At 40.5% G+C, this 27,999-nt stretch overlaps 1 protein-coding gene across 2 annotated transcripts; it reads left to right on the top strand.

Moving 5' to 3' along the window:
- Positions 1-267: 267 nt before the first annotated feature.
- Positions 268-27,896, top strand: lingo4b (leucine rich repeat and Ig domain containing 4b). 2 transcript variants are annotated; one of them, XM_012877557.3, is made up of 3 exons: positions 268-633; positions 24,675-24,785; positions 24,873-27,896. In XM_012877557.3, exon 3 carries the CDS (start codon positions 24,885-24,887, stop codon positions 26,697-26,699), a length of 1,815 nt encoding a protein of 604 aa, XP_012733011.2. In that variant the 5' UTR covers positions 268-633; positions 24,675-24,785; positions 24,873-24,884; the 3' UTR covers positions 26,700-27,896. The 2 variants fall into 2 exon arrangements, with proteins under 2 accessions (XP_012733011.2, XP_012733020.2); XM_012877566.3 differs by lacking the exon at positions 268-633 and adding an exon at positions 23,347-23,567.
- Positions 27,897-27,999: the final 103 nt, after the last annotated feature.

Below are 27,999 nucleotides of genomic sequence, written 5' to 3' on the forward strand. Positions count from 1 at the left end.
CTAAATATTGTTAGACTGTGTTTTTAAATGATGATGATTATTATTATTATTATTATTATTATTATTATTGTTATTATTATTATTATTATTATTATTATTATTATTATTCCCAAATTACTGTGGTTGTAATTGTAAATCACTTTGTCTGTTGTTGTTGTTTTTAAAGGTTTTCTGCGTAACACCCTTCGTTACTTGGGGATTTAAAGTATTACAGCCAGACACATGGCGCTTATCCAGCCTTAAATCTGCTGGACTTTTGTTATTGTACCATACTGGCAGCCGAGTGGAGAGATGCAGAGCAGCAGCATCAGCAGCAGCAGCAACGCGTCAGAGTGAAGCCGCTTCTCCACCTCATCACACCACAAGACAGACAGAGACGACCTAAATTATTTTAGTGCCATAATTATCTGAGAACTCCCCAAGGTATTCGACAGTCGGAGAAGGAATTAATGAAATGAGGAGGGCGGAGTGAACTGGCGCCGCTGCGGTGCGACAGATGTTGGGGATGTCTTGTTGAATGTGGAGGAAAGGAAGAAGAGGAGGGAGAGGGAGACTGTCCTAAACTCGGATGGGCATGTGAGCGATAAAGCCATGAAGGATTTGCGATGATTCCTTCCCCGAAAACATCCGCTGGTGAGTTTCATTCATGGAGTGTTGTATTTCTGAAAACTTAACACAAATTTGCTTTACTTTGGTTGGTTTTTAGATTAGAAGCAACATATCCACCTCACATTCCTCTACGTCTTTACTAATAACTCAGATGTAAACATAGACTTGTGTTGTCATCTGATGTCATCAGAAACAGAAAACCGTATTGCATCATTTGACATCCCCAGTATTTTCATATTTGTATCACACAGTAGTAGTTTGATGAAAATAGTTATTCTTATTTGAACTTTAAACAGTACTACAAATGATTTTAAACACAGTCACCTGACATTTAAAGCCTGTTTCTTTTCATAGAACTGGTTTACAGTTTAAAGGATTGAAGGAAGCAAGAAAAGGATTATGAAAATCAAAGTTTAGAAGTAAATATTCTTTCTAGTGCTTTTAGCTGTTTGTGTGGTAGTAGTGTAACAATGTCTATCCATGTTGATATTAAATGTGGTGCATCATCATCAAAAAGCCCAACAGAGTAAATACTCTGAGTAACCCTCGAAATATTAAAGCCTTTATGTTCATATCTTATGTCATACTAGTTGTGAGTGGCTACTGAGTATAAATATTGTCCTACTTTATGTTTACTCACTATTATTTCTTTTTTTTTGTATTATCGTTATTCAGCTGTAAAAATGCGTTTTCATTTTCATTTAACCGTGTGCATGAGTTGCCTGTTTGTGCAGATCCGGTGCTGTTTTTTTTTTTTTTGAAGTGACGCTGAGCAGTAATCCTCTGCATAGTTTGTTCTATAAACCTAAAAAGGGCTGCAGCAGACGGTGTTTTACCCGCCTTTGAGCAGCGTTACAGACAACAACTGCAGCCTCATTTCTTCACGGGACAGTTTTAACTTGTGTTTACGCCCAAGTCCTTCTATAACGTCCAACAAACGTTCTTTTCTCACGCAAAACTGCAGTATTACCACACTTGGTCCCCCTTGTGTTAGACTGTCACCTGCCCCTTTAGCTCACCTGGGTGAGGTTTAGTTTTCTTTTTTTTAAAGCATTGCAGAGGTAAACTTAGAGCTCTTCCCCATCATAATCAGGACACACATCACATCAGTTGAAGCTCAGGAGAAGCAGATCACCATCAAGGGAAAAACCAAGGATTTATGCCTGGTATTCAGCCAAATGGGCAATTTAATCAGAAGCCATTTTATGCACAGGAAGTATGTCAGTCTCCATAGGGAATGATTTACCTGAACCATTATATTCATATGCAAATTTAGACCACAACTGATTTCAGGCTCTGACAAGAAAGCGACTGACAAGTCTCCAGACTTGTTCGGTTCTTTGCTTGTGTCTCAGTGGAAATTATCTGAAGGCTAGATCTACTTCAGGTGATTCTGCTGTGGTAATGAGCCAGTTCATGGGTCCATTGACCTCCATTGCTTTGACAGGCTGTTAGGAACTCCATGCCGGTATATATTTTTACTCTTTGCAGTTGAATGTGCCTTTAAGGAGCTTTATTTTTACTCAGATGCTTAGGCATAAGTTCAGACATGTTTTTTTTTAGGTTTTTCATTTGGTATCTTTAAAAAAAATCCAGGAACAGTTATGAGAAACCCAAAACATCAAAAGATCAAATAAACTAACATTGCAGAGAGGATAAAAAAACGAATGGGTCGTGATTGGTTGTGTCAAACCTAACTTTAGCACTTTGCCAATCATGTTGCCAGTCATCCATTGACCATAAATAACCAATAACAAGTTTAATTGCTTGTTAAAGCTGCAGTAGGGAACTTTTGTATAAATATATTTTTACACATTGTTAAAACTGTCATGATGTTCTGACAGTAAAACATGAGAGAGATAATATGTGAAAAAACAATCTAGCTCCCTTGGCTCCACCTAGTGGTCCTAGCACCACCTGCAGGCATACACCGCTCCCGGTCAGAAACAGCCAATCAGAGCCAGGAGGAATGTCGACCTCTGATTGTGTTTACATGCACAAAATTTCACGATCATCTTAAAATGTATTCAGATTAAATAATCAGATTGTACCGTTTAGATGGGCACACAGTCAATTAATCTGATCATAGTGTGAGTTTATATGCGCTTTATTTAGAATAGAACCACTATGACATTCCCAGTTGTCAAATTCTCCTAAAAAAAAACCAGAAGAAGAAGTACTTCTGTCTGCTGGTGAAGATTATCAGTCATCCAGGTCATGGACATTCCAAAAAAGGTAAAAAACAAAGCAGAAAGCTTCCTGGAGAGGAAGCAAAACGTCTTCAACTACGGGAAACAAGTCCAGTTGCTTTGTTTTTTACTTTTCTTGGAACTACTTCTGTCTTTGCTACAAAAATAGTAAACAAAGCAGTATAATACAAGTTTGCTTGACTTCCAATCGCCCCAGCTGGACTTGCACAGTGTTCTAATTACGGTTGAAACTTTACTGAGTAAACAGCAATTTTGAGCTCTTTTATTTTTCAAACTGAAAGGTTGCATCGGGAGCCCTGACAGTTTTGCTTTCCCACATATTTCCGCCACTCGCCAGCGTGGAAATACGTCACGTTTAAGTCGGGCGCACATGAGCACTCGGGTCGGTTTGCCGTATTTGGAATAACTTAAGCCTGACTAGAGTTTATGTGCATGCTGACCGGATTATCAATCGGCATAAACCACTGCGCTCATTCGGAAAACAATTTCATTCGATCATCGTATTCCGATTGCCGTGTTTACATGAAGCTTTTTATTCCGATCGGCCCTTTATTCCGATTACTTTTGTCCATGTAAACGTAGCTACTGTTGTGTACACGCTGCTCACACCCCTCCCCCTCACAGCACTGCCTTCATTCAAGCTCAAGGTTGCTGGTTGGCTGCAGCTGTGTGGAGAAATGGTGGAGAAACCATCTGCTTTACAGGAAAACTGCCAATTTCCAAAAACAAAGACAGGTACATATTGGAATATGTAGGGGAGGAGCTGTGCAGGAAGAGCTGTAGTGCAGCAGAGAGCAAGGGGAAGGGACCCGGAAGGTTTCGAATTTACTGGAAATGCAGATTTAACACAAATAGCGACTCACTCTAAGTACCTTTAGGAATTTAGACACGGTGAAGACAACTTGCTAAAGTAAAAACCGGAGCATTGGATCAGCAAGAAAGGGAATTTAAGGGACTTTAATGGTTTGTGTCAAACAGGTTGGTGTGACTCTTTCAGAAACTGCTGATGCACTTCATTTTTTATGCATAACCATCTCTCAGGCTCACAGGGAAAGGCGTGGCACAGAGAACACATCCAGTCAGCTGCGGTTGTGTGGCAGATAATTCCTCACTGGTGTCCCTGTACTCCAGTGGCCTCCACAGCCACCAGAGCTCAGTTCAATAGAGCATCTTTAGGGTGTGGTGGAGCAGGAGAGTCTCTCTATGGATGGAGAGCTAACATTCTCCTCCAACCTACTGACATCTTTTTTTGTGCCTTTTCTTGTGTACATGAAATGATTTTGTAAACATTTGCCTTGAACCTTAACTTACGCTTAGGTTACACATACTTTTGTTTCTGAATATGGGTCAGTTCCTTTTTTCAAGTGCCAGTTGGCAGCCCTATGAGGGACCCAATGTGGCAGCCTGTGGGATTCAAACCTGTCAACTTGCAGCCTTCCCAGGGTGCACCTGAGCGAACTGCTTGGCGACTACAACCCCTTACTAGTAAGGTGTGCCAGATGCAGTGCACAGTGAATGTAAAGGTCATGGTCAGTCGTTCAGTGAAGTAGCTGTACTGTGTGAAATAAACCTCAGTGGGAAACGTAATTATAAAAATGCTGTAATGTCGCCACATTTAATTTACAAAGAATTATTTATTTAAGGTTTACATTTCAGCTTGTTCTCATTGGCTGAGGTTAAGATCCATGTTCTGGTCCTTTGACCCTAGAGCAGGAGTGTCCAAAGTAAAACCAGGGGGCCATTTGAGCACAATTCAAGAATGGATTTGTTCCAAGCTCAGACGCTTGATGCAGATACACATTTTAATAAGTCAGGGAGCAAATTTCAACAATTCGAGGCTGTTCAAAAATAAAGAAACAAGTGAAAACTTTTTTAAATTGGAAAATGTAATGTGCAACTTGACATATTTGTCTTTTTATCAACCATATTTATTTGACTTTGATGGTTAATAGCACTAAAATGTCCAAGTGACTTTTAATGAAACGCAGTCTTAGCTGAACCCATTTATTAAAAAGCAAGAGTGAGAAATACCCTGTTCTTGTTGCTGAAGATATACACACACAAAAATCTAGACACAGATTATCATCTCGATAATTTTAAGAGTATGTACGTTTTTTTTTTTTCGTTTTTTTTTTTTTTTAACCAGGCAAACCTCTGAGAATATTACATTTATGTTTTTGAATCTACATTGACTTACATATCCATTTTCTCTAGAAATCTGCCTGCTTTGCTTGTTTCCTTGAAATATTGTATGTTTAGTGTATTGTGGTAAGCAGATACAAAAACAGTTTTTTGCAATTTCAACGAAAACAATAAACAAAGTCATGTGGCCCCTCCCCAAGTACTTTGACACTTTGGCCCCCATGGCAACATTTTTTGACACCACTGCCGTAAACAAATATGACAGATTTTGACCCCTAATGAAGTTGAAATGACTGAGTGTAGGAAATCACCTGAAATCCTCAGATTTCAAAGCGAGTATGATGCTTTCTTACTGCAAAACATCCCATGGCAGACGTCTCCATCTCTTGCACAGAGATACCAAAACTGCTAAAGTATGAAATAGTGAAAGCAAAATGACGAAACCTTTATGAAACTAGACATATCTGTACTGATGTCAGGAGCTGTGAGCTTTTTAGGAATAATGACGATGTTCTCTATTTTCGTTAGTTGTGCCCTAAAAAAATTATACAATATTACAAATCATACAAAATTAATCAGATATGTTGGTCAGGGAGAATAGTTTTGAAGAAGATGCTTGCAGTCATTAAGATAAGATGGAGAACAAAAAAAATAAAAAAAAATTCTAACTTTTGATGCCTAAAATAAACAGATTTATAGAAGTTCAGTTTTGAGTGTTGGGAAAACTTAAAGATATTTTCAAATAAAAAAATGCAGTGTTTTGGTTTAGAAAATGTGAGAAAGCAGCAGAAGCCACTAAATACAACTATTTCATATAAAATAGGAATAAAGAAAAAGTGACTTCAAATAATCCCAAATCCAAATTTGAAATAGATGAAAAACCAGGTGGGTGGGAGCTGTCTGGATGCATAAACAGATCTAGTTGTATGTATATATATGTATATATATATTATATATATCATATATATATTATTATATATAATATATATATATAATATATTATATAATATCTTATATATATGTGTGGTGTGTGTGGTGTGTGTGTGTGCATTGAACCACTTGAGCCAATTGCGTCCGCGAGGGGTTTACTTTTCGAGTCTTCATTTGCACATGAAACCCCCTGCTGGCCAAGTGCATAATCACAGTCCACAATATAATCTGTGATGCTGGCATACTTTTTTATTGGTTAGGGCACTTGGAAATTAATAAGTAAAAACTAGTATTTACTCTTATGATTGTCACATGTGTGTGAGAAACTATTTTTCAACATGTTCTGTGTGCAGTTTTTCTAACAAAAGCACACTGTAATATGGGAGGCAGTTTATGTTTTTCTCTCACCTTAGTGAACTGACATGGCCTTAAGCAGATACAGGACAATGATGGCAAAACAGAGGATTTTATTCAAAAATAAGTTTTTCAATAGTTCTTTTTGTTTTTACGCTTCTTTGAAAACACCCGTCCACAGGGCACTGAAGATGCTGGTGTGCAAACATTTGTAAGAGCATGTGTGTATAAATTGGGACACAGTAGTTTTTGCCTCTCCTCGTACTCCAGTGGATCTTCCATTCTGCTAATTTTGGGCTCTAAAAGATAGCGCTGGACTTCAGCGTTAACATCAGCGGTTACGTTTCACATTTTTCTGGCCTCCGTTGCGCTCGTTTCCTAACGATGCCACAGTGCACTACTTAAGAGAAAACAGCAGATCATGTTAGCAGATTATCTCCAGTGATATCGTGAGAGGTGCAAGCCTGGGAGATTTCCTCTGAGCTCTGTCTCGAACACTTAATGGTGACACACTCTGAGGTCAGTCTTTTAGTTGCTTCGGTGGCTTTAGTTTAGCTGACTTTAAATCTAGGGTTGAGGAGGGTAGCTAGGGATAGGATGCTCAGGGACTGAAAAACCTGAAGCTCTTCCCATATTTTCCTGATGAAGAGGTCTCCAGCTTCTAATGCAGCTGCTGGTGATAGCTTTGACATCTCCTCCTGAAGGCTTTGCTCCAACATTTTCATGAAAGGAACCACTTTGGAGGGAGAAACATTTTCCTCTGCAGACAGCTCAGCAGCGACATCATGAAATGGAGAGAGCAAAGAAAGGCATCCTCCAACAATGCTGAACTCCTCTGATGTTAATAAAGGGATGTCGCTTTGTGGGCCAGCTAATGCACCTCGCCTATAAATAAATGATGAAACAGTGAAAAATGCAGTTCTTGGAAAGCAAATCTAATGAATCTTAAGTATGTTAGATTTACCTTACCTTATTGGTAGTGATCAAGTCAAAATGTTAACACATAGTTGAAATCCTCATCAGCCTTTTTACTCTCTTTAGTCTCTAAGCCATTTTTCATTCTCTCACCTAAAATCTCCAAAATATCTCCACACTATCAAAACTATATCCAAACCTGAACTCTCTAACAACTCTCTAACAAACACCCACATTTTGACTGAATACTGAGGCGCGTACATTTCCGTCAAAGCGCGCAGGCAATCCGAGCCGCTACCCAAAGCAGTTAACGAGGCTTCGGCCGTCCTCTTTTTCGGCTCCTCCCCTAAACGAAGCAAGCCTCGATACTTCTGCTTTGCGGAAACTTCTCCCTCCATCACTCGATGCATGCTTCGAAGCCTCGGCTCATCTCACGGCATTCCCAGCAGTAAGCGTGAAGCCGACTTTATGTGACAAGTGCGTCTCAAAACTACCGTTGTGCAATGGTGTGAGAAGCAAATGAACTGCATCCGAAGCAGGTGTGAAGATGACCAAAAAGATGGCCTGGTGTGCAGAAGAGAAACAAAAGCAGGAATAATCAAAGGAACCTGCAAAAGAGCTCAAATCCTTAAGAAATGCAAAGGCTTTAGAACAACAGCTGTTCACTTTGCTGCCTCTGTTCGGTATTTTTTTTTGCGCTGTCCTCAATTCTCTGCTAGACAAAACTGTGTCAAACTGTTTTTTTTCGATGAGATAAAACCCAAAAACTTCTTTTTTTTTTCCGGTTGTGGAACTGACTGTCCTCGTCCACTCCTAACGAATATTAATCTTTATTCAAAGCACTAGAGTTTAACAGCTCTAAGCCTCGGAACATCTGTCGGCAAAAAGCCACGTGCATATGTTTATAAAGTCATTGTCTTACTGTTCCTTTGACCTTTGTGCCAGAGCTCTAATACCAGGGTCAGGCCAAGACGGTTCTGTCAGGGAAGGTGAGCCTAGAACAAAGCATCCTCACATCCAGCGCCTGTGTTTTTTTTTTTTTTTCAGTCTTAACAGCCAGGAGATTATCTTCAGCACTTTACTTTTTTTTCTTTTTCCCAAAGCTGCAAAGGATAAATCTCTCAATTTGCACATGAGGCCAGAGCCATGTGCAGCTGTTTGTCTTTTCGTCGCAGTCTTAACTGCTTTTGGAAGGATGGTACATGAAAACATCTTTCCAGGGAGGAAACAACAATGAACAGCGCTTTTGAACCTGCTGTTCAGGATTTAGGCCACATAGTGATTTGAAGTCCTCTTGTAGATGAAGGCTGGAACATGCTCTGCCTGGAGTACAGCTGGACTGAGAATTGAATAGCGGCCCAAGGCGCATGTTTTTATGAACGTAGATAAAAAGCGTCTATACATTAGAGGGCTTCTTTCATCGTGTTTTGCTTTTACATGATGCATGTCTTTCCTTTTCAGTTTCACCCATTCATACACGCTCATGTGTAAGCCATGAACCTGTTCCACATTTGAAAGGAAGCGGGGTTACTCCACACAAAAGTATCTGTTTTGTGTTGCGCACAATATAAAGGCTTAATTGGACAATTTCTTTTTTATCTTCCATATTTTCAGACAAGAGAAACGGGCTTTTAAAAGTGTCTTCGACAAACAGGTTCATCTTAAATAATTACAAAATCCTTGAAAATGTAATTCAATTTAGTGATTCAATCCAAAAAGTGAAACTCTCCTATTAAAAAGATTCACTACCCACACTTTGAAACTTTATTTTGGTAATTATGTTTTATCAGTACATTTGAATTTACATCAAAACAAACAAAAAAAGTACTTTAATACAAAAATGTTAAGATATGGTTTGCCATAAACATGAAAGACTGCTGACTTGCTAGCTGTAGCTAGCATCACTAGAAAATATGGTGGAAGAAAAATACTGAGGAAGAAAAAAAGGCTAAAACAAACCACAGCCTTGAGAGAAGTGTAAAACAAAGTCCATTTGGGATTTTGAGGATCGACAATTGCAGACTGGACCTGGAGTTAGTGTTTCAAGAGCCACCCAGAACCAACACAGATGAATCCAGTAAATGGTCTACAACTGTCAAAGCCTTGGTGATAAGCCACTTCCAAACCAGAGAAGACGTCCAAATTGCAAATAGACTGAACATGTATAGCACTTCTCCAGTCCTGCTGACAGCTTAAAGTATTTTTACATGAGACCCACATTCAACCAGTTGGATTCTCAATGCTCAGCATTCACACACTGATGAGTGGGGACCTTGGAGTTACTGTAAGTGCTTTGGCCAATAGGTTTCAAGTCTAGTTAGTAAATTATTTGGGGAGCCGTGTCTTCTGCTGGTGTTGGTCCACTTGTGCTTCATCCAATCAAAAGGCAGTGCAGCCATCTTCCAGGATGTTTTAAGAGGCCCTCATGCTTCCTTTAACAGGAGGCTGATTTCCTTTTCCAGCAGGACTCGGTACCTACCAACACAGCCAACAGTACCCATACCTGCTTTATATACAGTGTCTCCATCTGAAAACCATTATTGAGTAAGAACCCTTTAGCCAAAGCAGAAGTATGTCTGCGGTCGCCATGATAAAAGTGCTGTCAGAAATGTGCAGTCAGTAAGGAAGGAGGTAGGAAAAGGAGCCTGTAAGCTTCCTCTCGTGGCTGTTTTGCCTGGGAACCTCGCAACGTTCCTTACCGGTGCTAAGAAGCCTTAAGGTATCCCACAATCCTTTGGGTGACATGACGTATAAGGACAGCCCCCTCAAACAAATCAATGAAAATTGCCAGAGAAAAGCGCGTGTGCACTTCGCAGTTCATTTTCAGAAGGCTGCTGGCCCAGATTTGACTCGTATCGTCCATGTGTGTTCCCGTCACGTAGTGAAGTCAGAGTTAAAGGAAGCTCCTTTCCTCCCCATGATATAGTTGTTATTGTTAAACCCGTGAAAGGTTACGGAACAGGAGCTAGGAGCTATGGGCATTTGGATGGAGCCCATGGTACTGCACACACTTCAACTATGTATGTGCACACTCATTGTCTTCCCCTCCGATTCGATTATTTCCTCTTAGCGTCTCACCCAAAATAAAACACCCTCTAAGCATTACTCAACTTCAGAGTTTAGCTTAACCATTCATCTAAATATGGCAGAGAAATTATTACAAGTTTCAGCGCTGAGGCTCCCACAGCAAAGCAACGCCGGTGACGTCCCGATGAAGAAGAGCCCCGAATAATGGCCACCTCGTCTTTTTCCAAACTCAGACACACCTCTAAGAGGAGGGTCTTGTTATGGAGACAGTATCTATTTTACGGCACGTGAATTCTTGTGAGTCTTAAATGTCCAACTAAATGCACACATCTAATCCACACAGTACAAATGTTCCAGTAATCAATCCCACTTTATCAGCTTAATCAATTCTTACTTTTGACAGCCAAAATGAAACAAGCATTTGCTGAACAGATTATCAACAGTACCGCTGAACTTGGTTTGGCGGAAACTCATCTGACCAAAACCCCACAGAGAGTCATTGGAATATTGTCAAAAGGGAGATAAAAGGCACGCTCCCCACCAATGCACATAAACTGAAGGCCATTTACAGCAGCTTTAAAGCTTCCTTAACACCTCAGCGGTTACACAGCCTGATCACCTCATCAATGTACTAATTCACGTAAAGGGAGCTCCTTCTATTTATATACTGCGCAGTACATGGAGATACTGTTCCGACCGACATTTATGTACTGTAGGATTTAAAATTGTGCAGCTCGGTGAGATGAAAATTAGGATGCTTGTGTCAGCGTTATGTTTTACACGTCTGCTATGACTAACCCTGTGTTTTAGTTTTCTTTGTATGGATCATCTGTCAGTAAGCAGCAGCGCATGTGACTCGTTTCTTTAACATTTTCTTTAAAGCAAATGAGGATAGACTTCTTGTAGCATTCAATCTTGGAAGTGTAAAAACGTGTGTGGGCACTGACTTTCTTAAAACCATAACTTTCTACGAGTTCAAGCACACAATGTTATTCCATATGTGCTGCAAAAAACAAATATTTCCCTTAATAGTCCCACAGTGGGGAAATTTATCTTTGCATTTAACCCATCCCTTAGGAAGCGGTGTGCTGCCACACAGGGAGCAATCGGTGGTCAAGGGTCTTGCTCAGGGTCCCAGAGTGACTGAGTTTTGAACCGGCAACCTTTGAGGTCTCTCTAAGATGCAAATGCCCATTTCCCTAACCACTCCCACAGTGCATACTCTGTTTCTAATTCATTGCATGAAGACCACAAAGGCAGACAAAATGCAAGTTCTTGAAAAGCTGCAGAAATCAGGTCATCCAACCTCAGGGCTTTTGTCTCACCTTCCACTGCAGACACTGTGAACAGCTCCCCTCCTGCATCTACTTGCTTTCTTCCTTCTGGACTAATGTATCTCTTTTAATAACAAAATTTCCTTTCCTGTAGAGATGTTGATAAAAGAAAGTGCTATCATACAGTGAGCATTCACAAAATTAAACGTAAGACCCTCTATTAAGTCGACCTATCGTCCTCTCTGTGGCTTTTGCTCCCATTTAGGCACAAAATTCCTCTTGGGGCCTGTTGGGTTACAAGACCCAACTTGTTTAAAAGCTGATTTTTTTTATTTACTTTTTTCCTGTAAGTAGGAAAAGCTGGAAGGTTCTCACTCATACACAATAACTCAGTTGATTTCAGGGGAGATTTCTTTTTAATTCGTAAATTTAGGTTTGAAAAGGCCACAGTGTGCAACTAAATGAATTTAACATAAGATTTTACTTCATTTGCAAATTTATCTTAATAATTCAAGACTTAAAAATGCAAGCTTGAAGGAATAAAATGGCATATTTTTATTTAGTCTAGCCTGGTACAGTGCAGATATCTTTATATTTTTTGGGTCAAATTTTTCAAGCCGTTTAGGTTTGTTTGTTTTCTATTACATTTTTTTTCACAGGGCTGGGGTGTTGGTTTCAGTTTGCTGTTGGCTCCCGGGCCTCGCCGCTTGTCTCCAGCCTCTGGCCCCGCAGATTTTGTTAGAGCTTCCAGTGGTGCCTCCCACTCATGGTAGATTTTTGGAGAACAGGGCTGCCTATTGGGGCCAGTGGGGGAGCTGGCTTCCTGGGAGGGCATGCTGCTCCCCAGTGATTTCTTACCCATCCGCGGATGCCTCCCTCTACCTGCTCCATCACGCAGCCATCCGGAAGGGGGATGGGCTGCTCCGGGCACCTCCCTTTTTGGCCCTCCCAGTCTTGAATGCACTTGAGGACAACATGCATCAACATGACATTTGAGCGGGCGGAGGAAGGCTCAGGGTCGTTTTCACACCCCAAGTTTGAGGCCTTGAGGAGGAGCGAGCCACCTAGTGGGGGTCTAGGCCAGGGATGGGTGCCGGGTCGGCTAGGGCTGTGGCTGGCACTTCTGCTCTCCCTGGAATACGGGGTAGGAAATATGGAGGACAGGGCATGGTGGAGGCAACACCTCCAGGTTTATGGCGTGGGCTCTGGTTGGCCGATCTGGTCGGTTTATGATGGCCCCATCTCCGGGTGGATGGGCTGCTGGGTCATCTGGGCTGGGATCAGGTGGGGGTGGATTTAGGGCGGGGTTGTGGGGACTATTGGGTGGGGTTCATCTCCCGGGTCTGGAGGCTGGATATCTCTAGGGTGCCAGTACCTAAACCTGGGAGTATAGGATGAGTTAGGTGAATGTAAATGTGTGTGTACAGCATCCCTTTTGTTTTGTTTTTTGTGGGTAAGAGTGTATGCATGTGGGGGCACAAGGGTGAGAATGTGTGAATGTGACTGTGTACCTGGTTTTGTGTTTATCTTTTTATCAGGTTGGGTTTGGACTGCCCCTCTCTGCTGGGACATCTCAGTTCTCCACTTTGTTTGTACCTGTAAGACTTCATCAGTTGGTTCTGCTGTTCCATTTATATCTCTCTTTGCAGGTGTTGAAGCAGACTCCATAGATGTTATCTTGCCCTCTCCTTTTCCTCTTTATTTTGTCACCATTTCTCCCTTTTAGCATTTTGTCTCATATTTGTCTCTTCGCCTTTTCTCTTCTATGTTCCCGTTTTTGCATCCATTGAACGTTAACCTTGCAGCTTCTTCAAGCACTCTGCTATCTAACCAGTTGACCACAACTCCCCTTCAATGACTTCAGTGTGAAAAGGGAGAACTGAAAAGCCTAATATGTCCCCTTTAACTTATTGTCTTTGGGTTTTGAAATGCCTAAAATTTCTCAGTGGTGCTGTGTCTCTTTATCATTAACTCACCTCAGTCCATCCCCTTCAAGATGTTCCTGATATGTTGTTTCATTTTTGATTCTGTTGGTCAGTCTTTTTTTCCCTTGAAAATTGTTTAGTAGTTCAGTTATAATTATAGTGTGCTATAAGGTGAGTTCCACCTCATAGCTTATAATTATTAATTTTGTGATTGTTTATCTTGGGTTTGGATTAAGTTGTTTCCTCTGAACTATTATTTGTTGAGTTGTACAAAAGGTGTTAAGCAAGCTTTTAGACACTTGTAATGCTACCATGATTTGCCAAAAAATGTATACCGTTTCTTATTGTTACAAATACAAAGACTCCATTTACATTGCTGCTTTATGGCTGTATTTGCACATTACATCAAATCAAGCTATTTTTCTATAGAAAAGGACTGGATCTTCCTCTGATCCCTTGTGCTGTTTTACCTGGCTCTAGTTCAAATGGAAATCGGGTGGGATTATGGAGAGGTCCTGCCAGATTATCTTGCAGGCAGCCAAAAGGGAAAGCCCCCACCTCAGCAATGAAGGCACATTACGGATTGATTGATTTTACCCAAAATAGAAAAGAAGAACATGTTGAAGAACTAACCAGTCTTTAAATCCTTCTGTCTCTTCCTGTAATCTCAGGCACACCTGATAATGTTAAGATCATGGATCTGAGAAGGCCATGCGATCACTTTCCATACTTCTTGTAATTCTCTATGCTGAATATAGTTCTCAATAACCTTGGCTCAAAGTTTAAAGGTCATTGTGGTTTTGCTGTATGACTTTGGGGCCTCCATGATGGTACTGCGTGATGGCCAAATATCTGCCTGTATTTCTTAGCATTGAGGAGACCATTAATCCTGACTTAATCGCCAACTCAATCTGCAAAAATGCAGCCCCAATATATATATATATATATATATATATATATGTATCTTGAGTATGATTTTCTACTTTAAGATTCTAAGTACTCACTCTTTAATCTTGTTTTTTTTAATGCAAGAGTTGTCTTTTGAATTAAAAAAAATAGAGGTTCTGTATTCCATATATAGTGCCAGCACGTAAGCAGGTTTCATAAAGAGATATGTGCAACAATGATCGGTAAGTGCATTGCCCTGAATCACTATCAGTGTGTAATAAACGACCTGTTTCAGGTTTGGAGCCTTCCGTCCCCCATCAGTCAGCTCGCCTTTAACGCATGACCTCCCAACATCTCTCTGATGCACAATGATGGAGCCAAAGCATAATTTATGCCGGCTGAGATGGCCTAATTTGTCACATTACATAGGCGTTGTGCTTAGACTAATTCCCCTCCCTCATTTAATTGCACTGTTATTAATATTGCAGGCGTTGCACTTTACGCAAAGTCAGAATGTGGAATAAAGGCAAAGTGGTTAACCAACGAGCTGTGTTGAGCTTAGAGTGATGTGAATGGAACACCTTTAACTAAAGATTTATGATCTGGATACTCAAGGACACCTTTCTTTTTTTAAGTTGTTGTATGTTCTGAAAAGAAATGTAGTCCATAATAATAAGACAAAACATTGAAGTCATAGTGACATCATATTGAATCTAAAAGTGGCTCACTTAATGTCATGAATGTAAAGTCAACCTGAATTATGCAAAGACTTTACGCTGTACTACCAACACATATATATATATATATATATATATATATATATATATATATATATATATATATATATATATATATATATATATATATATATATATATAAACTTATACTCAATTATTATCCTCCCAATATAATATCACTTATCAAATGTTGGATCATAATGTAAAGCAAGTGATGACAGAAATCTGTAGAAGATTCCTTTATATACAGTATGCACCAAATAAAAGAAAGAAATGACCAGTTTGTATCCATGTAGTCAAGCTGTATATTACTTTTACTAAAATAAGCTTGATTTCCTCAAAAAGTTTTATAAACTTCATTAGGATTTCTTGGACAGCATCCAGTTATGACTCTGAAACTGATTTGCAAAGGTGCTGAGAAGCACTTTCTCTTTACCCCTCCAAAATCTTGCAAATTTACTTAGAAAAAACAAGTCAACTTATTCCTGCCACTGATGAGGAAAAACCTTGACAACTGTATGAAGATAGAAACCTGACTTTTGGGTGTTTGTAACATTGCAGAATTACAACTCTGATGCATTTGTAAAACACCCAAGGCGTGATGATCCATCTCAACCTCTGATACAGTCATAAAATCTGGCAAACAATGTAACCTTTTTTTCACACCACCAGTATCCAAACATTGTGCTCCTATGACTAATATCCCTAAACTGCTGCATTCTTTTTGAATTTGGTGCAACAGATTTACTTTCACTGATACATCTTTTTATGTAGTTAATTTAGTTGTTTAATCAATTTAATTGGGTAGTTCCTGTGCACTTCTCAATTAATTTTAAGTCATTTTTATTTCACATTCCCCCACTTTTTTAACTGGAACCTATGAAGAACCATTTGCATGACCACAATTTGTTTTCCAACATTTATCTTTACATAAAGACAAGTTTTTTTAAACTTGATTATAGCTAAAACATGCTAATTAGTATAAACCTTTGATTTTGTAATGGCCAGAATGGTCAGAGGTTTATTATGCTGGTATGTTTCATATTATATGTTTCATGCAAAACATGCGTTGCGACATGGATCACTTTTATTAATACCTGGAAGAGAGTCTGTCTGATGCAAAAGTTAGGAAGAATTAAAAGGAATCTGTTCAGTTTAATTCAATTCAATTTTATTTATATAGCACCAATTCATGGAACATGTCATCTCGAGGCACTTTACAAAGTCAAATTCAATCATATTATACAGATTGGTCAAAAATTTCCTGTATAAGGGAACCAATTGATTGTGTCAAAGTCCCGACAAGCAGCATTCACTCCTGGAGAAGCGTAGAGCCACAGGGAGAGTCGTCTGCATTGTCCATGGCTTTGCAGCAATCCCTCATACTGAGCAAGCATGAAGCGACAGTGGAAAGAAAAACTCCCCTTTAACAGGAAGGAAAAACCTCCAGCAGAATCGGGCTCAGTATGAACGGTTATCTGCCTCGACCGACTGGGGGTTACAGAAGACAGAGCAGAGACACAACAAGAGAGACAAAAAAGCACAGAAGCACACATTGATCTAGTAATCTGTTCTACATTAGATGGTAATAGCGGGTGATCTGTCTTCTCTGGATGATGTCACAGTTAACACAACGCAAGACCAGGTGTACCTACTATGAAGGAAAAAAAAAGACAAAGAACAAAAAGTTAAAAGCTGAAATGACAACAGTCATTTCAATGTAATGCAAAACTAGAGAACAGTAGAACTCAGTAGAGTGAGAACAATAGACCCTGATGTCCTCCAGCAGCCTAAGCCTATAGCAGCATAACTATAGAGGTAGTTCAGGGTAACATGAGCCACTCTAACTATAAGCTTTGTCAAAAAGGAAAGTTTTAAGATTAGTCTTAAAAGTAGATAGGGTGTCTGCCTCACGGACCAAAACTGGGAGTTGGTTCCACAGGAGAGGAGCCTGATAGCTAAAGGATCTGCCTCCCATTCTACTTTTAGAGACTCTAGGAACCACCAGCAGACCTGCAGTCTGAGAGCGAAGTGCTCTGTTAGGAACATACGGGGAAATCAGAGCTCTGATATATGATGGAGCTTGATTATTAAGGGCTTTATACGTTAGAAGAAGAATTTTAAATTCTATTCTTGATTTAACAGGAAGCCAATGAAGGGAAGCTAAAATTAGAGAAATATGATCCCTCTTGTTGATTTTCATCTGTTATGGCAAGTGATACAACTGGAAGTAAATCACAATCGTTTCACATTTGTATATGCATGCTATCAGGAAATCCTGTGATGAACAGGTCATTGTTAAATATTGTGATGGATATAAGTTGCAACAAATCCACCTATTTCTCTTGAAGAGGGAACATGGATGCATTGGTGCAGGAGTCCTTTTCTATGTGAGTCAATGATGAGTTAATAGCATCAACAACTCTTTAAATGGCCTAATTGCAAAGGAAATCTCACCTAAAACGATAAGATCTGAGACAGTAGTACAATACTTGGGCAGAAATGTAAAGTACTTCTAATTTGTGGAAGCATTAACTTCTTAAATGGCTTTGTCCGGGAGAGAGAAAAGGTCACACACAGAAAGGCAGGGCAAACCATATTATATATAGAAAAAGAACATGAAGTTAGGGGTAGAAATTGGCAACAATAACACAGCTGACACTCTGTTACACAACAAACGAAAGGTGACATTGTTTTTGTCATTCGTTCCTATATTAGCCCAGCGATGGACTGGCAACCTGTCCGGGGTGTGCATAGCCTCTCATTCCGCCACTGCTGGAATTTACCACCAACCCCCTGCAACCTTGAACCGGATTAAAGGGGTATAGAATATGGATGGAGGACGTTTGCATCAAAAGTTGGTATTCTGATGTGATGTAACAGCCAGTTGGCACCTCTGGCAGAGGTGTCAGGTAACTCAGTACAAATACTTTGTTACCTCACTGAAGTAGAAATTCTGGTTATTTATACTTCAGTGGAGTAATTTTTGTTTTGCCTACTTTTTACTTCTACTCCTTACATTTTCATGCAGTTATCTGTCCTTTCTATTCCTTACATTTAGAAAATAGTCTCCTTACTTCTATTTTATTTCAGCCTGTTTTCATTCTGGCTTGTCAATAAAAACCAAAACCAAAAAAATATTCAGACAAATTGCGCTACCCAAACAGAGGGATTTGGATAGTGGTTGGAGGCAGTACTGCAGCAAGTTGTTTACCAAACGCCTAACAAAAACTTAAGAAGAACAAAACGTAGAAGAAGAACATTATACTTTTAGGATTATTTGTTATTTTCCTTTCTTTTTTTCTTTTTTGATTAACGGTTTGGATTAATCATTAATTTTGACAACACTGTCTTCTGTATACAGGCAACCATACAAGGGTAGTTGTTATAAGATGGTAATGTACTCATTTTCATGTCCAGTTATTAATTCCTGTAGCTACGCTTTGATGTGCATTTATAGTCTAATAATAACAACGTAAGAATTATTGATAATATGTTTCTGAAGTTTGAATTTTTGCACCAATAGTTATAGCCAACCAGACATCAGGTTTTCTGCTCCATGAAACTTATGTTTGTGCTCATTATTGCACCTATATGGACCTTTAATATATTTCCATTGACTAAATGGTTAATTTTTAATGGACATATATGTGGGTGAAACAGCCAATCCCAATTTCATTCAATATTAACATCATACTATACAATTACAGTAAGGGGGTGGGGGGTTGACTTCTACTTTAATACTTTAAGTAGTTTTATATCCAGTACTTTTATACTTTTACTTGAGTAAAAGATTTGAGTTGTTACTTCTACTTCTGCAGAAGTATTTTTTAAACCCTAGAATCTATACTTCTACTTGAGTACTAGATGTGAATACTTTTGGCACCTCTGGTCCAAAATCACTCATTGCTTTCATGAGTAGCTGGTGATGTCCTGCAGTCTTTCATTTTAAGTTTGTCATATGGGGGTTGTTACCAAAGGTAATGAGCAAGTTAAGATGGAGATTCTTAGAGATATTTCAGAGCAAGTTTGTGATTGAGTGAGTGTGCAAATAAACACGCCTTAATTGGACCAGTGGGCTGTGATAGCTTCCTTCTCGTCATCTTCCTTCAGCTTTTCTCAGCTTGCTTCTGATTTACTTTAAAAGTGCACTTTTAAATTAAACCTTGCACTCTGTTCTGATTTGGATTAGGCTGGCAGCTAGAGCATTAAGGCTTCACTTCATGTTTCTCTTTGCAGTTGTGTTGGATTGAAACTTTGAGGAAACCGCTTGAAATGACGTGTACAAATTAAACCATACTAAATTTGCTAAAAGGCTTTAATGGGGGAAAAAAAAGGTTTTACATGTTTTATTTTAGAGCTCCTGTCTGGCTGGCATAATTCTGAATTGACACTGTTTACACGTTTTCCCAGACAAACCCAAAGGAGAACCCCCGAGACCTTTGTTTGCCTGCTTTGCACCCAGCAGCTGTTCTGCTGGCAAACATTCCAATATTTGCCGTTTGAATTGAGAAGATCCCAGGGGCCATCACACTGTAGCTGCCAGAGGCCCTAAAGGAAAAAATGACTCACAAACACCCCCCCAACTCAACACACTTAACAATTCGAAAAGACACACAGAAAGCCCACAAAGTGCAAAGACCCGGCACTGTTGTTTTGTTCCAGAAGCTTTAATTGGGGATTTGGGACAAGCTCATGTCTTTCTCACTGCGATGAGCTAAAAATAGCCTCTGACAAGTGTCAGAAAGCCCCGTCGGGCTCAGACTGTTCATTCTCTGTCAGGACAGAGCAGCTCTGCACAGGGAGTCATGCTCGGGGCATATGAAGCCAAAAGGAAACAAAGCGCCGTGAATGTGGGGCTCCGCTGAGGTCATGTTCCTGTTTAATGGACCTGTTGCAGAGGAAGCCTTTGCCTCAAGAATTCATTTCAGTAATTGCACACTTGAACATTTGTCACACTTTTTCACATTCTGCTGCGGGCCACTTAGTAACAAGGCGCACTGAGATAAGGCGGCACTTAAAGAAGCAATACTCAGAGAGAGAGTCTTTTCTTCTCAAAGGTAATGAGGCCGTAATGCTGGCAAACGAGAACAGGATGATTTAACAGAGAATCACGGCGTCTCGCTTCCTTCTGGCAGAATCACAGCAGAGACTATGAGCACCAGGATGAGCAGCAAAAGTGTTTTCTCCCTTGGGATTTGAGTTTTAAGAATGTTGCAATCTAAAAATGCCATCTAAATAAATACAAAACCCCCCGCTGACTTCATTTTTTTCGTCACACAAAGAGGAAGACTATCAGTAAACACAAAGAGGCACAAAGAACTTTAGTGTAAGCCAGTCTGTGTCCAGTCGCTGAAGACAGACTGAACATTTGGTGGCAACTGGCCACAGACTGATGTAATGCGATAACGGGCCCGAGCTGAGAGGCTTGATGAGTTTTGCCCGATGAAAGAGCAGAGCGAAGCAAATTGGCAAAGTCGGCTCTGTTGGATAATGTCCCGTAAATAAGCAACAGAATAAGTTCAGCTAAAATCTTTTTCTAGGACAGGTCTCATGACATTCCTCGCTTCAGTTTCAAAACTTGCCATGATAAAGTTTTCATGGTTGGGTTTTTCAAGGAACAAAGATATTTTTTTAATGCAAAAAAAAAAATAATATAATCCAACAATATTATCATGAAAAATGTCTGCTACACTTAGAGGTAATGGCGACTTCTGACCATATACTCAATGGAGCCCCGGTAAAGATACGGTAACGTTTCAAATAAATTAACCTCATATTGCTGAAGCGTAATCATAGACTGATTTTTATTTTTATTTTGTTTGATTTGAGTAAAATAATTTTGAGCAGGAATGAAAATCTACCTTAAAATGCTAATATTGCCAGTACAACTTTTATTGGCACACCTTCCATCAAATGCTTTGTCCAATGTTGTTTGACAGTAGGAAATAACTTGCTCTCTTTTTAAGTCTTTAGGTCAGTGGTGATATTAATTGAGACACAAAATGGACAAATAAAAGGGTGGAAAACATACGGCAAAGGCCTTAAAGGGGACTAGTAACGTACTGTGACTTTGCAAATTTATATGCCAGTAGCTCACTCTGGTTGCATTCAAAAAGTTTTGTAATGAAATTAAATTATTGCGCCCTGTTGGCTCATCATACTTCATTTCTGTGTTTTTTGCTCTGTTAGTAAATTACGCACTCGTGTTCATTTTTATTATAACAACTCCAGATGACTGGAAGTATGACGCTGACATGTGCAGGAACGTTTTGGGGGGAACAAAGGAGCCGAGCGACGCCCAGCTTAGTTTCAGAAAGAAAGAGCATGTTACCCTGACCCTGTAGGTGGCGTTGGTCTTGGACCACGCTGAGCTCTCACTTTACTGCCAAACGTTGCAGAAAGGTCTACTGGCTCTTACAGTAGCTGTGTCAATTGTTGCCATTTTGCTTTCTGGTAGCTCTGCAGGACTACCAGCAGGTGGCACGACAATATTTATGTCTGCTGATCGAGCCCAGTTCAAAAAAAGGACCAAGTAAACGTTATCATGACAAATGCTTGATGTAAATCTTTTTTTTTTTTAAGATGAATATATGTTTTTCATCTTTTTTGATAGTCATAATTTAGGCCCATTTAAGGTAAATTATCAGCCATGAATAAATAATCTTGTCCTATAATTTCAGATATGGGCTGCCTGGTCTACTGCTATATCTATATCACTTATTCTTTTCCTGTAACATTTTACAAAGATGGAGCAAACAGGGAAAGCAATATTTGGCTGTTCGTCTTATCACCTTGTGAAAGAATTGTCCTTGGTCTTCTCTTTTGTTTGCCTCTCTTATGATCCCACAGCTTTTCTGAAGGATGCTGGTCTGTGGACTGCAGAGCATCAATTACGTGTGTGGTGAACCATTTCTGTGCTGATTTGGCCACACATGTTTTTGATCCTTATCCAGTTGAAATACCTGTTTTTCTAGCTGATGCAAGCTCATTTCAAATTTAAAATATCCAGGTTTTTCTGGTTCAGCAGGATCCCGACAAGCATCTGATCTTTTGGAAGAACAACAGGCCCACAGCATCACGGATCCTGTACCATGCCAAGCAGTGGACATGGGTCCTTTTTCCACACATCTCTTTTGTTTCACGCCAAACCTATCCTCTGTTTCAAGAGCAAGGAGTTTGCCCTGTAACTGGGTGGGTTGCCGGTTTGAGCCCCGCTCCGTACGTTTCAGTTGTGTCCTTGGGCAAGACACCTCATCTGCAATGCCTGCTGAAAAGGCGCTAAGCTAGCGGGTTTTTGTGACAAATCATATTTAAACCAACGGGAAAGAGAAAGTCATGGTTAGATCAAAGTTAAAAAGGTGACCTAAGACTCAATATTCACTGCAGTTTTATTTCTAAAGACTGCTCAAGGTGCCACCAATTGTGCTGTAAACAATTTTGTAAAAAAATTAAATAAATAAAATAAAAGACATTGTTTCTGAACATGAGATTTTCTTCCCTGACCCCTTTTTTCGTGTCAGACGAAGTTACTGTGATGTAAAAAAATTTTTAAAAATTGCTCTCTGGCCTTCACAAGTAATTGCGGATGATACAAATTCTAAAAATGTTTTGACATGTCTCTTAATTGGGCGACGCCGACACAAGCTCGTTTTATAACCTCTCTGATTTCAACCTCCATCAGCAATAGAAACGACAAATGACTCGGTGTGATAGAAAAATAGTTAAAATAATTAACACGGTAATGTGAAACTCATGCGACTTCGCTTCTCGCAGGGCGAGAAATAGATGCCAAAATTCCAAATGCGTCCCCCCCCCCCCCACACCCTCCCTGTCCCCCTGTTTGATTTGATGGATGGGGTCAGTCCCTGCAGTGGGTTGGTGCGGTGACCTTTGTATAGACTGCAGCTTTATCATGTGTATAAAAGACTGAGAGGAGGCGTGGTCCTGATCCCAGATTGGCTGAAAGGGCACAGTAACTGACCCAGCCTGAGATTTCACACACCTGCCAGGCTCTGTCTCTGACAACTTAGTTTAGGAAAGGCATTTAAAACTAATTTAAACTGTAAAACCCACCCATATGATCTATACATATTTGGAGAAGTGCACTAGCGACCTGTTGATTAACAAATCCTTCACACTCCTCGGTCTCATCATGCTAGAAAAGGTCTTCCCTAATGCTAAAGAAACTTTACTATCACTGAAAATCTGAATTGACTCATAAATCAAGCTGTTGTCATTGTGGATCTGCTGTAAAATGCTACTTTTTCAGCCATCCTCGGAAAGTGTATAAAAGTCTTTTGGGTTTAGCAATTTGATGCATCGCCCAACCACAAGAGCCGTGAGTTTAAAAGTGCAAGTCTTTGGCTTGTGAGTCAGCACTCCCTCCCAGTTGGTATAAGAAGTGTTTGCCTGGAGAACAGCAATGAGACAAAGCCTGCACAGCTCTGGGACTGTTGGCAGCTCTGTCACTAAAAGGAGAGGCTGTAAGCGAGGCTGGGGCGAGACTCTGGGAATTGCCTGATGTTGAAGTTTACGAAGCTTCGGCTGCTCCAGGTTGGATTTAAACTGCTTTGAGAATAACTTCAGATTGGATTTGTGGTGCATGTGATATCTCCATTGTTTTTAACAGAAAACGTTGGCGACGGCATGTTGCTCATCTTTAGGGTTCGCATGCTCCTGTCAAACTGTGGGACCTTTTGTCAGGTTACAAATTAACTTCCCTGGAGGTTTGTTGTATTTTAGCAGGTCTTGCTTGTGGTCGTTTTAAAGGAAATTCAAATTTGAAACATATCAGTGTTATACTTTTATGCGACTGGCACATTTATACCCTTAACGAAGAGTTAGATTAAAATTTCTGTCTGCACCATAACAATGGGAAGCTCTCTTTAAGATGCTTCTCCACTGCACATGGTTTTTACACTTCATTCTGTGGTAATGCACTCTGTGTTAAAGGTTTGTTTCATTTTGCTGTCTGCGTGATGTTCTGTGAATGTTCGTGACTGTATGCAAACTTTGGTCTGTTTTGTTTCGTGTTTGTCGCGCATCATATCACTAGAACACAATCGTACACTTTCCACAGACAATACTATAAACTATATGTGTTTGGACAACAACAAAAAATAGATAACTGAACAGAGACAAACTTGAATTATATTCAGGATATCAGTGAGAGCAGATTATATGGGATAATTTGCACAATGTTAGTAAATCCTTCATATCAAACAAACAAGCAATGCACTCAAGGTGTTTTCTCGAGACCAGAAGTTTAGAATCAACCTATAACTGTGAAATGTTTCTCTACCCTTAATTTAAGCTCTGGTTGCATCCTTGCCTTTCATGCAGCACATCTAGACTTCTGCTAGATGAATCATTTAACACTTAAGGGAGACCGAATGCTTGGAATGTTGCCTTTTAAGTTGTCTGATGTGTTGAACTTTTCATTTAGAGGCATCAACCTAATCCGACGGACTTGCTTCATACCTCTTATGTTTATTCTAAGAAGGTTTGCAGCCTTTTCACTGAAAGGTTAAAATTGTGTTTGGCAAAAAAAAAAAAAAAAAGAATTCTGGTTCTGAATGTTTAATAATTTTTAAGTTGATATTACTGTTCAGGACACGTTGCTCAGACTTGTTGTTTTCTCTGCTTCTCTGTTTTATCTAGGACACATTAGGAGAAATGCTTTAGAACCCAAAGACTTTCCTACGGAGAACACGACTCGGGAATGGTTCCTGCATAACTGGTTATGAAAATCTGCGCTCCAGGTCTGAAAAGGTTTGTGTTTACCACATCTTCAGGGGAGGGGGGTTTTATGTAAGGACCCTCGGACCATGCAGTGACTTCATGTTTGTCTCTTTTCAGGCAGGGGGTAAGATGTTTGTGGAGTCAGTTGTCCGATGGTGGGTGTGGAGCGTCCTGCTGCAGTTTGGACTGGATGTTTCTGCAGGAAGCTGTCCCGCTCGCTGTACGTGCCGACCCGAGGCAAGAGAAGCGGTCTGCTCTGGCAAATATTTGACTTCGGCGCCAGAGGGTTTCTCCAGCGATGCCAGGCGCTTGGATTTATCCCGCAATAGGATTAAAACTGTGGGACGGCGTCAGTTCTCTGGCCTTCTGCAGCTTCAAGAGTTGGACCTCAGCGAAAATATAATCTCCATGATTGAAGTAGAGGCTTTTTTGGGCCTGAGGAATCTTAGGACGCTCCGAATTAAAAACAACCGTCTCAAGATCCTTCCAGTGGGAGTCTTTTCAGGCCTGTCTAATCTGCGCTTTTTGGATTTGAGCCAGAATGAGATTCTGGTTTTCCTGGACTATACATTCAAAGAGATGGGCAACCTGCAAACGCTGGACGCCGGAGAGAATGACCTCGTCTTCATCTCCCAAAGAGCTTTCTACGGCCTGCAGAATCTGCAAGAGCTTAACGTAGACCGCAGCAACCTGACCTCTATTCCCACCGAAGCCTTGTCTCAACTCCAGAGCCTGGTGCAACTTCGCATGATACGCCTAACTGTTTCTGCAATACCCAACAATGCGTTCCGCCGACTCAACCGCTTGCGAAGCCTCGTGATCACGAACTGGCCAGCGCTGGACACCGTAGCTGCCAACAGTCTTATCGGTCTAAATCTGACCTCGCTTGTCATCAATAGCTGCAACCTAAGCGCTATTCCTTACGCGGCGCTTCGTCATCTGGTGTATCTGCGCTACCTGGACTTGTCAAACAACCCTATCACTGTCATCCAAGGTAACCTGCTAGGGGATCTCCTGAGACTGCAGGAGCTGCATCTTGCTGGGTCAAGTCTGCTCCAAATAGAGCCAGGGGCCTTCAGGGGACTGTCCTTCTTTCGCCTGCTTAATGTAACATCAAATCAGCTCACTACTTTGGAGGAGAGTGCTTTCCATTCTGTGGGGAACCTTCAGGTGTTGCGGTTGGACGGGAATCCCCTGGCATGCGACTGCCGACTCCTGTGGGTGGTCCGTCGCAGGCTGCGCTTGAACTTTGACGGACACCAGCCCACTTGTTTCACTCCTCACGCGGCGAAGCACCGGGAGTTCAGGGAGTTCTCAGAAAAGGAGCTGCCAAAGCTCTTCACCTGTCGGCCCGCTCGAATCTTGGACCGCAGGCCACAGGAGGTGAGAGTGGAAGAGGGCACCACTGTACTGTTCTCCTGCAAGGTCGACGGAGATCCGCTGCCGGCTACCACCTGGATCTCCCCCCAAAAGGCCGCGATCTCCCGTTCAGGGAGAATCCGAGTTTTACCCAACGGCACTCTGGAGGTGCGTTTTGCCCAGGTTCAGGACAGCGGTACCTACCAGTGCCTGGCAGGCAATCCAGCTGGCAATGACAGCCTGACTGTGGGTCTACACGTGAAGGGGCTCGCACATAACAGATCCGTTCCTTTGTTCACAGAGGAAGGCTGGGTCGAGCCGTCGACTGCCCAAGCTGCAAACTCCTCGGCTCAAATGGCCAAGCCATACCCCTTTGACGCAAAGACCCTGATAATTGCCACGACCATGGGCTTTCTGTCCTTCCTCAGCTCTGTGGCCATCTGTTTTGTCTTCATGTTTTTCTGGAGTCAGAGCAAAGGTCAGATCAAGCACACGGCAACTATTGACTTTGTCCCTCGGTCTTCTGTTGGCGGAGGAGGAGGGGACGGGGGTGATGGTGGCAGGTTTACCATGAAACTGATTTAAAGAGATGTAAGGTGATCAGACGATTCTCTAACCGAAGCACGTCCACCATATGGCTCACAGACGGCGACCTGCACTGAAACGCCCCTTGTGAAAGCACCTGGAGTTTATTCTCTGAGACAATGCCAGAGTTTCAGTGCTGAAAGTTACATCAGTGGCTTCTTTTCTGTGTCTTCTGGGTAAATACAGTCTTGTGATCCTTGAGCAGTAAAGTTGCTTGGCATTTGCTCTGCATACGTTTTTGACCTGTTGTACTTTCAGTCAGCATATCATTACCACATCATTCTTTTTTTTTCTCATTGCTAAACAACTATTATAGGTTCATCTGCTCTCTTAGGAAGATGTGCTGAATTTCAAAATGTATCGCTTTAAAAAATATAAAACAGACCAGATGCAGTTTAATCATCCACATTTTACTCATGTACTCCCATCTTATCTTCACATGCCAGAACTGACTTACTAGTTTTATAATGGCTTTATTTTTTTTTGACACAGAAATTGTGATTAAAGTACATAGATTAGAGACATAATTTCTGACTTCAAACCAAATTTTGTGTGATTTTGAAGTTGTTTTTTTAAAATCATTTTATAGGGTTGCTTCATTGAACAAAAATTAATGCTCAGCTTTTTTTCTGTAAGTTATGTTAAATCACGACGTAGGAGTGTCAAGCCACTGATAGCAAGCCATAATGTACATAGGAATGTATCCCTGTTTCTGATTTTAGATTTTCTTTTTTTATTTGCCTTTCCTTTTGTTACATAAGTTCACCTTATTAAAATGTTAGCTGACTGTTTATTCTATCAAAGCATGCTAAGGGTTCTCTTTTTTTATATTCAAGAAATGTTTTTTTTTTTATAATGTAACTTCACAAAACAGAGAAATATGTGCCTCAGCAACATTCTCACCATCGACAAAGAGAATGCTCACCTGAACAATGTTGTCGTGTTGATATTTAGGTCAGGGGCAACTTGCGTCCTCTCTTTATTGCATCATTTTTATCCAGTTCTGCGGATTAGTGTCGCTCAAATATGTCACTCTTAGTGCATGTGTGCTTAATTTATTAGATGTTATACACAAAAGCAGTGCTTAATAACACCTGGAGAGGATGTTTTGAAATCGACACACATGCATCAGCACGTTTATTTACTGTAAATTAATTTTTTTTCAGCCTGTTATTAAATGCCAATCTCAGTCTTCAATGTCTGTGTGCCGTGTTTTTCATCTCATTGTGACTTTTTCCAGGTTGTTTGGAACTTAAAACAAGTTTCATTAAGAGTGTTGCAGTTGCAGAGTTCTGCACAT

Source organism: Fundulus heteroclitus, chromosome 3 (genome assembly GCF_011125445.2).
Source record: "Fundulus heteroclitus isolate FHET01 chromosome 3, MU-UCD_Fhet_4.1, whole genome shotgun sequence".
Taxonomy (NCBI): domain Eukaryota; kingdom Metazoa; phylum Chordata; class Actinopteri; order Cyprinodontiformes; family Fundulidae; genus Fundulus; species Fundulus heteroclitus.